This window comes from Raphanus sativus, chromosome 4 (assembly GCF_000801105.2).
Source record: "Raphanus sativus cultivar WK10039 chromosome 4, ASM80110v3, whole genome shotgun sequence".
Classification (NCBI taxonomy): Eukaryota; Viridiplantae; Streptophyta; class Magnoliopsida; order Brassicales; family Brassicaceae; genus Raphanus; species Raphanus sativus.
The window spans coordinates 22,165,266-22,180,724 of record NC_079514.1 but is presented as its reverse complement, the minus strand read 5'-3'; the positions used below and the strand labels follow the sequence as shown (position 1 = coordinate 22,180,724).

The following is a 15,459-nucleotide window of genomic DNA, read 5'->3' as shown; positions in this document are numbered from 1 at the left end:
TTAGCAAACAAATCTTCATTTGTTGGACCGGTGCGTCACATCCGGCAACAAACGAATCTGGTAGTATCAAGGGGTCTTTCCGCAACCTTTTGTGTCACCCATCATTCCATAGTTCTCTTTTCAGAGTTCATATCCTTCACAAACCGATTGAGTGATCCTGTCCGAACTCAGGACGTATCAACAACCCCTGCCATAGGTCCGACCCCCTTGATCGGATCGACCCTGGAAGCAAAATAGAAGTTTTCCGCCTAAGGGGAAACTTCCATTTTCCGATTATGGAAGAGTTCTATTACTTGAAATTGACATCTACAACTATAAAAGGGGAGCCCAAACCCTAGAACAAGGGATCGATGATTCTAGACTAAGAGATTAGGGTTTAGGTGGCTAGAACAAAGGTTTATACACCAAATCGTTGTAGTCCCCATACACATAACTTAATAAAACATCTCTTCTAGTCTAATATCTTGCTTTCATATCAATTCTTCTAGTGTTCCGTAGTACTCAAACGACCCTACACAAAAATACCATAACAGTTTGGCGCTAGAAGGAGGGGAGTAATCCAACTACGTGACGATGGCTTTAGAGGACGATACTAACCAAGCAGAGATGACCCCGAGGGAGATCGAACTCCTCAACTGTCTCGAGATCCTTCAAAGTCAGGTTACCGATCTTCACAAAGCTCGGGAAACCACACCCCGAGGTCATGAACTTCTTCTAGAAGTTCAAACTCTAAAAGACCAACTTGGAGAACACTCCAAGCAGCAGAGCGCCCAAGCAGCAGAGCGCCGAGAAGCTAGACGCCATAGAAGCGGAGAATCTTGTCCTCCGACAAGAAAACCAGACCCTCGGTGAAACCAGTAACAAGCGAAAGCGGTTCCGGACTAAGGTTCGACTTATGGCTTTGCTCAACACTCCACGTGCACCGACCCGTCTCCACTAACGATGAACCCGAGGGACGAGAAGCCGCTCACGACGCGACCCGAGTATAAGTGGATAGCGATTCCGATACGGAAGATGAAGAGTACTCACCCGATGATCCCGGGATCTCGGACCCGGCTCTAGCCGCCTATCTAGAAAGAGTGGTTTCCGAAAGGTTCGGCACCATTCAATCTATGGTAGAAAGGCTCCCAGGGGTAGCTCCCCCTATACGAAGGAGTTATCCAGGGTCCTACTCCGATACACCTTTCGTGGAAGAGATTGCTTCGGTGGAGATGCCATGCAAGTTATCTTTCCCGAGCATAAAGATGTACGAAGGTACAAGAGATCCTGACAATCACATCGCTCAGTACAAGCAACGCATCCTAGCCGTAGCAATCCCCGGGGATGCACGGGACGCTACCATGTGCAAGGGATTCGGATCGGCCTTGACTGGTCCTGCTCTCCAGTGGTACATCAATCTTCCTACCAAGTCCATCAAGTCCTTTGCAGCTCTTAGCGACAAGTTCGTGGAGCAATTCGCTAGTAGTCGCAGCCTAGAGAAAAAGTCAGACGACCTCCAGCATAGGAACGAACCCCTTCGTTCCTACATAGCACGCTTCAACCAAGAGAAGTTGGCTATCCCTGAGTGCAACGCTGATATGGCTATCTCGGCCTTCAAGAGGGGTTTACTCCCGGAGGGAGATCTCTACAAGGAGCTGATCAAATACAAGTGCATGACTATGGAGGACGTATTATCCCGTGCTTGGGCTCAAGTAAGATGGGAAGAAGATGTTGCAAGTAGGGCCAAGACCTATCCGAAGTACGATCAGAAGTCCTCAAAGCCAACTAGGAACGATCGCGATGAGCCCTCTCATCCCAAGTCCGCTAGGGAGACTAGCAACCCGAGCAGGGGTAGATATCAACGTCGCCCTTTGCCTAGATCCGAAGGAATGATGGTATCCACATGGCCCGATATATCTCATCTTGCGATATCAAAGCTGGAGCTAATCGGTGTCCTGCGACAAATGGGTTGTCATGTCCCAAGTTCTAGATAGTGCCATCAGAACGGACCATGGTGCGAGGACAAGCACCAGCCAGGTCATGAGACCTAAAGGCAAGCGTATCTTGGTCCAAAATGGTGGTTAAGTGCATCAGGAAGCTGAGACTTAACCAGAAAGGAGGAAAGGCAAGCTCAAAGGAGTTGGGTAAGTGTTTTGGTAGCTGGCCGGGGAAGTATGGAAGCTCGGGCAGCTAGGAAAGGAGTGGGACAAGCTCACAGTAGCTCAGGCAAGTCCAGGACAGCTCCAGTAGCTGGAGTGTTAGCTCACTCAGCTGGAGAAGCTAGTGACCAGCTCATCTCAGCTGGATGGAGTGTTTGGCACTTGGACGGTTGGACCGGACCATGAGCTGTTATGGGTCCGGCTCGGTGGTGACATGGTCTGGTGTGACCATGGAGCTTGGCAAGTGAGCCAGGTACTTGGCAAGGTGCTGGCAAGTGGAGATCGATCAAGGAGAACGGTTGGGAGCAGTTGGAGGCAGTTTGGCCGAAGGGATGCGAATGAAACCGCATGTGTCCGTTCGCCCAAAAGCTTGCAACCGTTCGGTCAAGGGTGGTTGTCGATGGCATTTCCTATAAATAGGAGTCTCTGCACATCGATTTAGACCACGAAAAATACTAGGCAAACCTCTGCCAAAATCACACCAGAAAAGAAAGAGAGAATAACCGGCGGTAAGGCAATCGGACCGTGTGGTCATTCCGGTGGGATTCAGGCAGTGGGAAGATTCAGGCAAGGCTATGGCAGGCGGGCAAAGTGAGAAGGATAAGAGGAAGGAATCAGAGAAGGAAGGGGCTACAGAGGAACGCACGCCTAAGGTTAGTGATGCACTCCAGATGGTTATCGCCCAAGACCATGGGTTTATATGGTCCGGCCGATTGAACCATGTTGTGTTGGTTGCATCTTTTACTCATTTTCTCTTTGTCAATCTCTTCCCTACCATATTCTGATATAGTCCGTGGGTTTAAACTCGTGGACAGACCCCCAAGCCTTGGTTAGATCAGAGTAATCTCTCCATGGCCTTGGTTGGGCATGTGTGAACCGATCTCATAGTTCCCATGGGAGTTATTGGGATTTGGCGATTGATATCTCTTATTGGGGATTTATAATGAATTATCAAAGTGAAAGAATGAATTTATATCATTGTTTTAGAGATGGTCCCTTATGGCCGGTTTGGCTGATCATGGTCGAGATCTATATGATTGAGGCCGGTTCTGGGAAATCCAATTGGACCATTCTCTTAGTTTAGATTTATCATGATTTATCATGGATTTTATTTAGTTTTTGGTCGAGTATTTAGAGTGGTCACTTTTGGGACAGAGATATGATAAAGGGTCCGGAACCATGTACTGCTAGAACTGATGTTAGGATATCGGTTAATAAATGTGTTCATGTGTTGTGGGTTTGGTTTCAGGAACAAGCAGTGATCGTGGCAAAGCCAAGGAGTCTTGAAGACCTGACCGTGGATGGATGTGTGATGTGTGTCTAGTTAGATTGAACTTATGATAGCCTATTGTGCAACTTGTGTGTTAAGAATGATTTGTATGGATCACATTGACTTATATATATGAAATGATCTTTTCCTTATGCTTCCGCAATGTGCATGTTTATTTATGAACCTCAAATGAATGAAAAATGACTTACAAACTAATGGACTTAAACCGACTGAATTGCACTTAGACATTAGGTAAGTGTCCGGACTGGTTGGATCAAGGGATCCAGGTTTGGGTCTTACATGGGTCCTCAAGTCAAATGACCCCCTAAGATGAAGGCCTCAGAGGCTAATCGAAACCCCAAGCGGTGGTGCGAGTTCCATAGTAACCATGGTCACACTACGGAAGATTGGATAGCCTTGAAGATAGAAGTCGCCGAGCTTCTCAAGAAAGGCCACCTAAGGGAATTACTCTCAGACAAGGCCAAGAACCTTTTGAATAAAGAAGGTCCCGGTCTCCCTACCGAAGCAGCTCCCGCGTTGCCACCACAGCAAGACCGGGTGATCCATGTCATCTCTGGCGGATCGGAAGTAAGCAGAATCAGTAGTGCCGCTGCCAAGAGAAGTACTCGCAACGTCAGGAATGGCCAAGAGGCCGAGTGATAGAACCAAAATCGAGCACCGTCCTTTTTGGTTCATGGAAACGGCCCATGATGGTGATCATGTCGACCAGCTTGATCCAACCGAGATTTTTCCATCAGATCGTGACACTACTTTGGAGGTAGATGAGCTGAGTGAGATAATTGACACTACTATGGAGCTGGATGAGCTAAGCGACACTAACTTGGAGCTGAATGAGCTAAGTGACACTGAAGAAGGAGCTGGTTTAGCGGCTGGACGAAATGAGCCTTTTTCGGCCCACCGAAAAATTCATAACAAATTCAATTTAGGTCCGTTTTACACCAAATTCGACCAGGCCTTTGCTGATGGTCTCATGTCCATTTGCATCAAGAAATATCGACAAAAGGAGTCAAAGTCGTGCCTAGGAAAGAGGCATTCAAACTCGGTCAAAAGTCATAGTGCACATTTCGGTTTTCCATAAAAAGTCTTGGTCTTTGTTTGTGTTTTCTATGCTTCTAGTTTTCCACAATTATTTAAGTCTTTCTTTGACTCATTCTACTATAAATATGTATTTCATTTCATGAATAAAATCAGATCATTTTTGGAGTTTATTTTTGTATTTCTTTTCTCAAAGTGAGAGAGAGTTCTTAGCTAGTTCATCGGTGTGAACCGGCTTGTTGATTTTGTGGTCAGCCAATCATCTTTGTGTGTTGTTTGGTGGTTAGCCAACACATTCATCCGTTCTTTGGTGGTTAGCCTTAGATCGTTGGTATATCAAGAGCCATTCCGCACCTCTTGACGATCCTATCAATCCATCCCAGTTCCGGAAGTGCCTTCGCCTTCTCGAATCATATCCAAGATCCGGCTAAAGTGATCCTTCCCGATTTTGGGCGTATCACCGAGGGTCCTAAGCACCTACTCCTCGGAACAGACGAGATCAGCTTCATGTGGGAACCGAAATTCTCACCGTCAATATTTCATATATTTTAGGAAAGTAGGAAACCCCTAATTTCCCAGAGGTCCCGGATTTCTGAGAAACCACACGTCAAGCAATCAGAACACGACAATAACGAGAAAATAAAATAAAAATCGTAAAAGAGAGCAAGAAGGATTTTTATTCCGAATCTGCGTATGAGCGTAACAACAACAAGGTAACTTGCTTCGGCTACGAGAGCTGTCGGCGAGATCCCTAGTTCTAATACCCGAAGGTGGCTAAACCTAATTGAATCGCAGCTCGAAAAACAAAAACGGAAAGTTGCCTAAAATGCTCTAAGTGTTAAGTTTGCTCTGAAAGATCTCTCTCTCTCTATGCCTCTCGCCTTGAACTCTTTATATACTACCTCAAAGGTCGGTTTACGCTTCCCCCTTTTGCCCTTAAGCCGTCATAGTCGAAAAATGGGAATATTCCATTTTTTCCGATCTTCATGATTATCTGCGGAAAGTTTCCATTTATCCGCGGAAACTGATGCTTATCCTCCAAGCATAAACCGTCATAAGGTTTATGGGTTTTAAGAAATCGTAAGTGAGGCTTCGAATCAAGTTTAGGACCCTTTGGGCCGTCTTTTCGATTTGAGACGTTTTTACGATTTCTTCGATAAAGTTAAGTTTCCGTGGTTTTATCGTAAACCGAATGGACGATCCCATTTGATTGAGAGATCAAGAAATGGTTAGTCGTGGGTTGCGGAAAATGGCTATACGGATAGTCGAGAATGCATAGTTTTAAGTCGTGTCGTCATTTCGGAAGACTTCAGACGTTTCGGAAAATGATCGATATACGAATGCTCGATCGTTATAGCGACCGAACTTTGTCCGCAGCTCGGTCTCTATAGCGACCGAGCATAGTCTCGTGATTCGATGGCTATAGCAACCGAGCTCTTTTTCGTGACCCGATCGGCATCGCAATCGGGTTTGTGCCGTGGACTGAACTCCGTTGTCCAAGCGTTCGAAGTCGTTGCGAGACTACGATACTCTTAGGATGCTTGTTTGCGGATGTTCGGACCTTTGATAACATCTTACCGTTGATTTAAGAAATCATTACTTTCTTAAATCGTTGATTTCTTAACTCATTGATTAAGAAATCGTTGATTTCCTAAGTCGTTGATTAAGAAATCGTTAATCTTCTAAGTCGTTGATTAAGAAATCGTTAATTTCTTAAGTCGTTGATTAAGAAATCGTAGCTTTAGAAATCGTCGATTTCTTAAATCGTTGATTAAGAAATCGTTGTTTTTAGAGAATCGTTGTCTTAAAACAAGATTTTCCGCTAGTTTTTGGTATAAGTTTTTCGTATAAGTTTTCTTTTCTCGAAAACGTAGAAATTCTTAAGTAAATAATTTTTAACGGAAATTTGGATGCCAACTTTGTCTTGTTCGATTTCGACCCCAACACTTCACTGCAAGGGAGCAGGAGAGGTTTGCAGGAGAGGGTCCTAGCTCCTCACCATGACGCCCTTTTCATTTCACTTACCATAGCGAACTGCCTGGTCAAGCGAATACTGGTAGACAATGGAAGCTCCAGCAAGATTATCTTCCATTCGGCCTTCGCCGACCTAGGGTTAGAACCTACGGCCCTAACCAGAAAGGCGAGTCCCCTTGTAGGCTTCAATGGAGAGGTAAATCAAACCTTAGGAGAAGTTCTCCTCCCCGTATATGCCGAGGGGATAAATCAGGCCACAAAGTTCCTAGTCGTCGACTGCCCTTCATCGTATAACGTGATATTAGGAAGGCCTTGAATCCACGACATGGGAGTCGTACCTTCGACTCTGCATCAACTGGTCAAGTTTCCGGCTCCCTGGGGAATTAAGGCGGTCAAGGGAGATCAGGAAAATGTCAGGTCCTGCTATCAAACTACCCTAAAGGGAAAGTCCCAGGTCTTATAGCAATTACAGAAGACGCTTTCGACCCCGCATACCGAAGAGCCGGAAGTGGAAGAGATGGATGAGGTTCCACTCGTAGAAGAGAACTTGGGTCGAAACTTGAATATAGGCTCCAAGCTTCCAGAAGGGCTAAGAAGGAGATTGGTCGACTTCTTAAGATCCAACTCCGACTGCTTCTCCTGGTCCCATGAGGATATTCTTGGAATTGATCCCGACGTCATCATGCATCAACTTCAAGTGGATCCATTGCATCCCCCTGTCAGACAAAAGAGGAGGAAGTTCGCCCCCGAAAGGGACGAAATAATCAATGAAGAGGTCAAGAACCTAATGGATGCCGGATTCATACGAGAGGTGCAATACCCGAAATGGCTGGCTAATGTAGTGGTCGTTACGAAGAAGAATGGGAAGTGGAGAGTCTGTATCGACTTCACGGACCTCAATAAATCATGTCCTAAAGATCCCTTCCCCTTGCCTCACATCGACAAGCTGGTCGACGCAACTGCTGGTCATCAGCTGATGAGTTTCATGGACGCATTTTCCGGATATAACCAGATCCTAATGCATCCTGACGATCAAGAGAAGACCTCGTTTATGACCTCAAGGGACATCTACTGTTACAAGGTCATGCCTTTCGGATTGAAGAATGCAGGTTCGACCTATCAAAGGCTTGTGAACATGATGTTCGCTGATCAGATAGGGCAGACCATGGAGGTTTATATTGATGATATGCTGGTGAAGTCCCTAGACGCTGAGGACCATATTTCACACCTTCAACAAGCATTCACCACTCTCAGGAGGTACAACATGAAGCTGAACCCTTGAAAGTGCTCGTTCGGAGTAAGCTTTGGAAAGTTCCTGGGGTATATAGTCACCCACAGGGGCATTGAAGCAAACCCAGAGCAGGTAAAGCAATCCAAGTGATACCTTCCCCTCGTAACGTCAAGGAGGTTCAAAGATTGACAGGAAGGATGGCCTCCCTGAGTAGGTTCATCTCTAGACTATCCAACAAGTCGCACGCCTTCTTCGAAACCTTGAAGGACCCCAAGGACTTCCAATGGACCGATAAGTGTGAGCAAGCTCTATCCGATCTCAAGGCCTATCTCACTACTCCACCTCTCCTCTCAAAGCCCTTAGAAGGGGAAGTCCTATTGCTCTATCTGGCAATATCAGAGCATGCAGTCAGCGCGGTCCTGGTTAGGGAAGAAGGAAGGAAACACCATCATATCTACTACATGAGCAAATCATTGCTAGATGCGGAGACCCGCTATAGTCACCTTGAGAAGCTGGCCCTCGCCTTAGTTTACGCGGCTCCAAATCTACGCCCCTACTTCCAGGCTCATCAAATCTTGGTGGTCACCTCCTTCCCCATCAAAGCAGTCCTTCACAAGCCGGAAGTTTCTGGACGACTAGCAAAATGGGCCATAGAGCTGGGAGCGTACGATGTGATCTTCCGACCTGCAACGGCTATCATATCGCAAGTCCTGGCAGATTTCGTAGCCGAATTCTCTCCTGCCATGCTTCCAGCCCTGGAACAAGAGGTAAATCTTCGTGATAGAGAAGGGGAGAAAGGCGAATGGACATTGTACGTTGATGGGTCTAGTAACGTAAGGGGCGCAGGCGTGGGACTTGTCCTAACTTTCCCTACGGGGGAATCAGCCTCAAGGGCCGTACGATGCAACTTCAAAGCAACGAACAACGAGGCTGAGTACGAAGCTCTAATAGCAGGGCTAACACTCGCCAAACAGATGGGAGTAGAAGACATCCAGGTCTTTAGCGACTCACAATTGATCATAAGCCAGGTCCAAGGAGACTACCAGGCGAAAGATCCGAGTATGATCAGGTACCTATCAGTGGCTAAACGACTGCTCGACATGTTCTGAAACTTTATGCTCACCCAGATCCCTAAGGAGCACAATTCCCAAGCCGACGCTCTAGCTAATCTAGGGTCCGCCCTAGAAACCACGAGTCATATGAGCATCCCACTGCTAGTACTTCAATGGCCCGCGACGGAGAAGGAGGTGGAGCCTGAGGAAGTATCTGTAGTAGATGAAGGAGAGACCTGGATGACTCCCATAATTAGCTACCTGAGGTACGAGACCTTGCCTGCAGATCAAGACGAAAGTCGGAAGATAAGGAGGCAAGCCGCCAGGTTCTTTTCCGAAGGGAAACTATACCGAAGATCCTTTTCGGGACCTTATCTGCGATGTCTTACCCCTAGAGAAGCCGCCAGGATACTCAGTGGTCGAAGCTTGGTACTCAGAGCCAGAAGGGCTGGATATTACTGGCCAACCATGGCAAGGGACTCCCTCAAACAAGCTAAACTCTGTAGCCAATGCCAGAAGCACGCGCCAGTCTCCAATCTTCCACCGGAGAACCTCAAATCTCCAAGCTCTCCTTGGCTCTTCCGAAAGTGGGGCATGGACATCATGGGGAAATTTCCCATGGCACCGGGGCAAAAGATCTTCCTCCTAGTCGTGACCGATTACTTCACAAAGTGGGTGAAAGCTGAAGCACTAGCCAAGATAACGGATCTCCAGATCAGGAAATTCCTATGGACCAACGTGATCACACGCATCGGAACCCCTCATGAGATCGTCACAGACAACGGACCCCAGTTCACGAGCTACAACTTCTGAAAGTTCTGCAAGGAACATCAAAATTTCCTATTCAGCACCGCGACATCCCCAATGAAACGGTCAAGCCGAGTCCACTAACAAGACAGTGGTGAATATGCTCAAGAAGCACCTAAAAGACGCCCATGGGCGATGGGCAGAAGAGCTACACGGAGTACTCTGGGCCTATCGGACCACTCCGAAGACGGCCACCCAGGAGACTCCCTTCTCGCTTGTCTATGATGCTGAAGCGGTAATACCCACGGAGGTGCACGTAAGGACCACGGTCTCTGAATTCCTCTCCCAGGAAGAGAACAACGACCTAATGTACCTGAGTCTAAACCTACTCGATGAAAAAAGAGAGGTGGCCCGCCTTAGAAACGCATCCTACCAGTTGAAAGTAGCCAAGAGCTATAACAAGAAGGTCAGATCCAGAACCTTCCAGAAAGGGGACTGGGTCCTAAGGCGAGTCTGTGACCACACAAGGGACAAATCAGCCAGAAAACTCGCTCCCGGATGGGAGGGTCCCTATGAGGTAATAGAGGTGCAAGGGGCAGGAGCCTTTAAGCTGGAAGACATCGACGGTAAGGTCCAACCCAACTGCTGGAACACCTTGCACCTCAAATTCTATCACTTATAAAGTAAGGTCCCCATATCAAACTTTATATACTACTACTATTATTATGATATATTTAAGTACACTGGTTTCCTACTCCTATGTATGTGATAATGTCTCCGGACTAAGCTTATAAAATACATTATTAGTTACGGCTAACGGGGTTATAGGAACTCCAATGTACTTAAAGGGGCATACTAGCTAGGTCAGGCCCTAAGGGACCTTAGATCTTAGCAAACCCTATATACTAGTAAGACTACTCACATGGGTGTACGACATAAAAGGAACAGGTCTGATCAACCCTATTACATTATTTGCACCTCGGGCCCTGCGTAAAGGCTATAAGACCAAAAGTTACGTGGGGACCACCGTACTAGTGTCACCTAAACCCTGCATTAAAGACGCTACGAGCTAAATACATGCGGGGGCATGACGTACAGTGCAAAGTACTATAATCAGATGCTGGCGGCTTATATGCAGGGAGCAAATGTGCGAAAAAACCGGTTAGCACCAAAATTTTAATACTTATCCAGACGTGGAAAGTAGTGTGTCTGGTGTGAAGTCGCTCCGCGGGGCGGGCCCACGGCAGACCACAGTAAGTCTGAGCGTGACCTTTTCTGCAGAAAGGTAGAGTGCAGCATTGAGATTCATGAGAGTGGCCTATACCTCCGGGTGGCAGAGTGCGGTTTCTCAATAACAGATCGGTAGTGGTTCCCCCATGGGGAGCAGAATACGATCACAAATCTCCCATAACGCATACGGCCTCAGTGTCTATGACAAACCTCCGGGTTCAGTACGGCCTCAGGGTCTATATAACAACCTCCGGGTTCAGTACGGCCTCAGGGTCTCTATAGAAACCTCCGGGTTCAGTACGGCCTCAGGGTCTATAAAAGAGCCTCCGGGTTCAATACAGCCTCCGGGTCTGTAAGGAATCTCCGGATTCAAGATCACCTAAGGGTTGATCGAAGACCTTCGGGTCTAACTGATCTTCGGATCTAATCAGAAGCTCAGGGTTCAAGGATCCTTGAGTCCAAATACCAACCTTCGGGTTTGCCAAGGACTTCAGGGTTCAAAAGCATCAACCTTTGGGTTCGAGGTATCCATCGAGTTTAATCACGGTCCTAGGATCTAAAGATTAAATCCCAATACTCAGAAACCTCAGGGTTCAATGAGCAAACCTTCGGTTTCAATAAAATGGCGCCTTCGGGCCTAGGTAAGAAACCTCAGGGTTCAGGGCCTTAAGAACTTCCGGGTTCTAGGGCTCAAGAACCCCAGGGTTCAAACCAAGCTAGAACTCTAGGGTTCTAAGCAAGGATCTTTCATTCCAAAACTAAAACTCAGGTTTTTTAATACTGGATTACAAGGTCTAAAGCTTCTCTAATCAGCTTACTAACAGGATCCAGGTCCTAGACACTGATATCCTTACAAGGGTCCGGCCCTTTTGAGGTTCCAATCCTTCCAAGGTTCCATCCCTTCCTTAAAGATACGGTATCGATTCAACAAGGTCTAGACCCCTAGGCCGTCGATGCAGTAACAGGATCCTAATCCTAGATCCCACGATTCCGCCTAGGAGATTGTGTTCTTTCCAAAGAGACCTATGTTCAGAGGACCTGTGAACCGTTCCGATCAAGGGACAGTGCCAGAAAACTACGAAGGTGTGGATCCAGGAAATGAACACAACGGAAGGAGGCAAAAACGATAAATATTATTCAACAGAACCAAAGAAATTCAAGGGACAAGAAAAGCATACAAAGAGCACTGTCTTAGCAGGGACAGACCACGCAGGGCCGCTATTACAAGAATAAGCTCAAATACCCTCTAAGACCTGCCACGCCTAGATGAAGGAATAGCCGGCTCGTCTTCGAAGGAAGGAGGTTGGGTACCCTTGAATTCCGCCTCAGCCAAAGCCACCGTTTTATACTGAGAAAACTGCTTGTGTAAGTTCCATTTGTGGGCCTGCCCTTTGAGCCATTCTCTCATTACTTCCCAACGGGCGACGATCCTCGCACCGTTCACGGCCATAGTCGTCATGTTTTTCGAAGTCTCCGCCTCTGTTCGAAGCTCAACGATAGTCTCCTCCAACTCTTGCTTCTCTCGGCTCAATTGAAGCGATTCAGCTGAAGCAATTTCTACTGAACCCTCGATGGCTCGGATCTTCGCTTGAAGGTCCCTCAGCTCCAGTTCCTTCGCGACACGCCTACTCTTCTCTTCAGATAACTGACGGGATAGTTCCAAAACCTCGTCTCGATTCATAGACGAACCTTTCTCCACTATTCGGTCCTTCAGGTGATGCAAATGAGAGAGAACCTGCGTAGGAAAACAAGCCTCATAAAATGCGGATTCATAATATAAGGTCTTATATGCACCTCATCTGAAGAAGTTCGCCCTGAACCTGCTGGATAATCCCATAGGAGCCCTTGTCTAAGGGAAGAGCCTTCATCTATGCAAATACGTTTGCATTCAAATCAGCCAGCACAGCAGACAATCCTCCAGATGAGTATCCGGTCAGCGACGGCTGTTGCGATCGCGTGCTTACACCTTCCCTAGGCCTGCCGCCTCGAGATGGGGAGGAATCATTGCTCCTCCTTATCATCCTGCGCTTATTCCCGGCGGTTGTGGCTCCATCGCCCGAAGCATTTCTGCTGGACGAATCCCTCCTTGCCGATATAGCATCTGTGGCCTTCTTAAAAGCTATCATCGGATCTTCTGGGCTTTCTTCTCTTGTGTCTTCTAAAGAGGGATATTCCGTGATCAATTATATGAAAAGGAAATACATATAAGTTTCAAAGGTTTAACTTACCTCATAGCTGGCTACGACACAATACCTCCAAACTGAGAAGATGGGTTACACGGCGTTGCTCAAGGGGGAGCTTAAGACATCGCACATTGCCCTCACCCTTGACAGGAGCAGAATGAGTCCCCTCTGGAAGAAAAGAGCAATGCAAGTCAGATAGGCTCTATTACCAGAACTCACAAAAGGAGTATCTATTAAAACCTCCTACTTACGAAGTTCCATCGATGGTGAGATCCTAGGAGAGTCACGAAAACGTATCTTTCTGGCCATTTTTTCACAAAAGCCAATCCCTTACGGTCAGTCTTGGGAAGCTCCTCAACTATGGGAAACCCAGATCTTGGAAGAAGATGAAAACGCCCCTCATGTCCATTAATCGGAGCAAGATGATATGAGAAGAGTACTTCATTAACTCCAAAAGCCAGGCCCTCTTCATCTCCGATATTTTGGATGGCTATAAGGATGCGCCAGGCTGGAGGATTAAGTTGAGATGGAGAGATATGGAAATAGTTGCAGAGACTCACTATCAACGACGGCACGTCACCCCTGAAGCCAGATTCAAAGAAAGCTTCATAAATAGCAATCTCCTCGGACATACCACCGGAAGCACTCTCCGATGAATGGGAATGCGAAGGACAACGGAAGAAGGAAGCGAATACTTTGTTCGCCAATCGTGCAGCTCGTCTTCTCTAACTGTTGATGTGGAATCCACCTGCGGAGATCCTGGAGAAACAAACGGTAAGGGAGCTGGGGTCAGAGGATTTTGCACGTCTTTACCGTGGCGTGACGGTGGGCTGCTGGATCTGGACGACGAGGAGTCTGCTCTCCTCTCCGATCACTTACTTCTGCCATCAGAAAGCTTCAGAGATTAACACGCGAAGTAGCAAAATCCGAGGGTAAGAAGACGCTACGACAATGCAAAGATGAGAATATATATAAAAAGAAGAGAGCCGTTGAGCGTTTTTTTTCAGGAAATCCGCCGATCCGGGATCTCGGAACTTCAAAGACAAGGCTTGGGAAATTCAAATTCAAAGAGTCCCGCTCCCCAGATCTCTCGGAGTAATGACGCAATCTCCAAAAGGAAAGTAAGATCCAAGAGAAAAATTGGAGCAATCATGGACAATCCGAAGAGCCTCTTAGTACTTGGGCCGGAAAATTAAGGGCCTCATAGAATCGTTGCTCCAGTCACCGTCAAAGGTCCCAGCCTGATTCATTGCAAGAAGACAAGATACTCAAGGAAGACTTCGTCCTAAGAGAAAACTACCAAGACTCAAGAACACACGTTATCCCTTGATTTCCACGAGTAATCAAAGAATAAGGGGCAAACTGTTGGGGAAAAATATCCAGACATAAGTTTTCTCCAGCTTCCGGATAGGCCCTCGACTTTCGGACCCTTGCTCAAGAAGAAACCAGGGACCAACCCCTGCCATAGGTCCGACCCCCTTGATCGGATCGACCCTTGAAGCAAAATAGAAGTTTTCCGCCTAAGAGGAAACTTCAATTTTCCGATTATGGAAGAGTTCTATTACTTGAAACCGACATCTACAACTATAAAAGGGGAGCCCAAACCCTAGAACAAGGGATCGACGATTCAAGACTAAGAGATTAAGGTTTATACACCAAATCGTTGTAGTCCACATACGCATAACTCAATAAAACATCTCTTGTAGTCTAATCTCTTGCTTTCATATCAATTCTTCTAGTGTTCCGTAGTACTCAAACGACCCTACACAAAATACCATAACAGGTGATGCGTCGCTCGATTCGGGTAGCATGGTTCTAGTTGATGAAGATCCATATCGGGTGAGAACTCCTTGTTGATTTGTAGCTGGTGCTTCCTTATGGTTCTCTTCATGTTCTTCCTCGTGTTGGGAAGGTGTAGTAGCTTCTAGGGCAAAGATGGGATAGATGTGTGCTGGTAATCCATCGTGCCCGGTAGAAACTTTCGTATCGATCGATGCACATCAAGATATGTCGATCGATTTCCAATGGTTTGATCGCAAGACCGGCTTGTGACTGGTGCCTTCCCTGTAGTTGGTTGAATGTGGTGGTTGGATGAAAGGGTGGAGGAAATTGTGGGTGGGTACTTCGTCTCTTCCGAGGAAAGATATTCGATCTCTCTTTCTTTCCAGTAGTCTTCATCATACTCATCTTCCCTTGTGTTCACTGTAGGGTGATGCACTACTTGGTTGTATCTGTATGAGATGTTTCTGTTGTAATCCTCATCGTACTCCTCGTCTTTTTCCTTTATGTATTTCTCATCATACTCCTCATCCTCTTCCCAAAGATGTTTCTCATCGTACTCCTCTTCATGGTTCTCTACTGCATAAGTAGGCACGTAGTGGTCTGGTTCCAAACTCCCACTGAATAATCACCGGAAAAGTGATCAACTTCGTCCATAGGTGTACTATCAATCGCTGTGGAGTGAAATTTGTCGCCTGAATCGATCGATGTAATGACTGACTGGTCGATCGATTGCTGGTTGGATGTGTCGATCGATGACTCTGTAGGGCTGTCGATCGATTCCGAGTATTCTGTTTCG

General features: G+C 46.8%; 2 protein-coding genes across 2 annotated transcripts; both read left to right on the top strand.

The window, feature by feature from the left end:
- The first annotated feature begins 1,112 nt into the window (after positions 1-1,112).
- LOC130511196 (uncharacterized) lies at positions 1,113-1,973 on the top strand. Its single transcript, XM_057008076.1, has one exon. It carries the CDS (start codon positions 1,113-1,115, stop codon positions 1,971-1,973), a length of 861 nt encoding a protein of 286 aa, XP_056864056.1.
- Positions 1,974-7,866: 5,893 nt separating this feature from the next.
- On the top strand, positions 7,867-9,534 carry LOC130511195 (uncharacterized). Its single transcript, XM_057008075.1, has 3 exons — positions 7,867-8,502; positions 8,797-9,150; positions 9,238-9,534. The coding sequence occupies exons 1-3, from the start codon at positions 7,867-7,869 to the stop codon at positions 9,532-9,534; spliced, it is 1,287 nt and encodes a 428-aa protein (XP_056864055.1).
- The last annotated feature ends 5,925 nt before the right edge of the window (positions 9,535-15,459 follow it).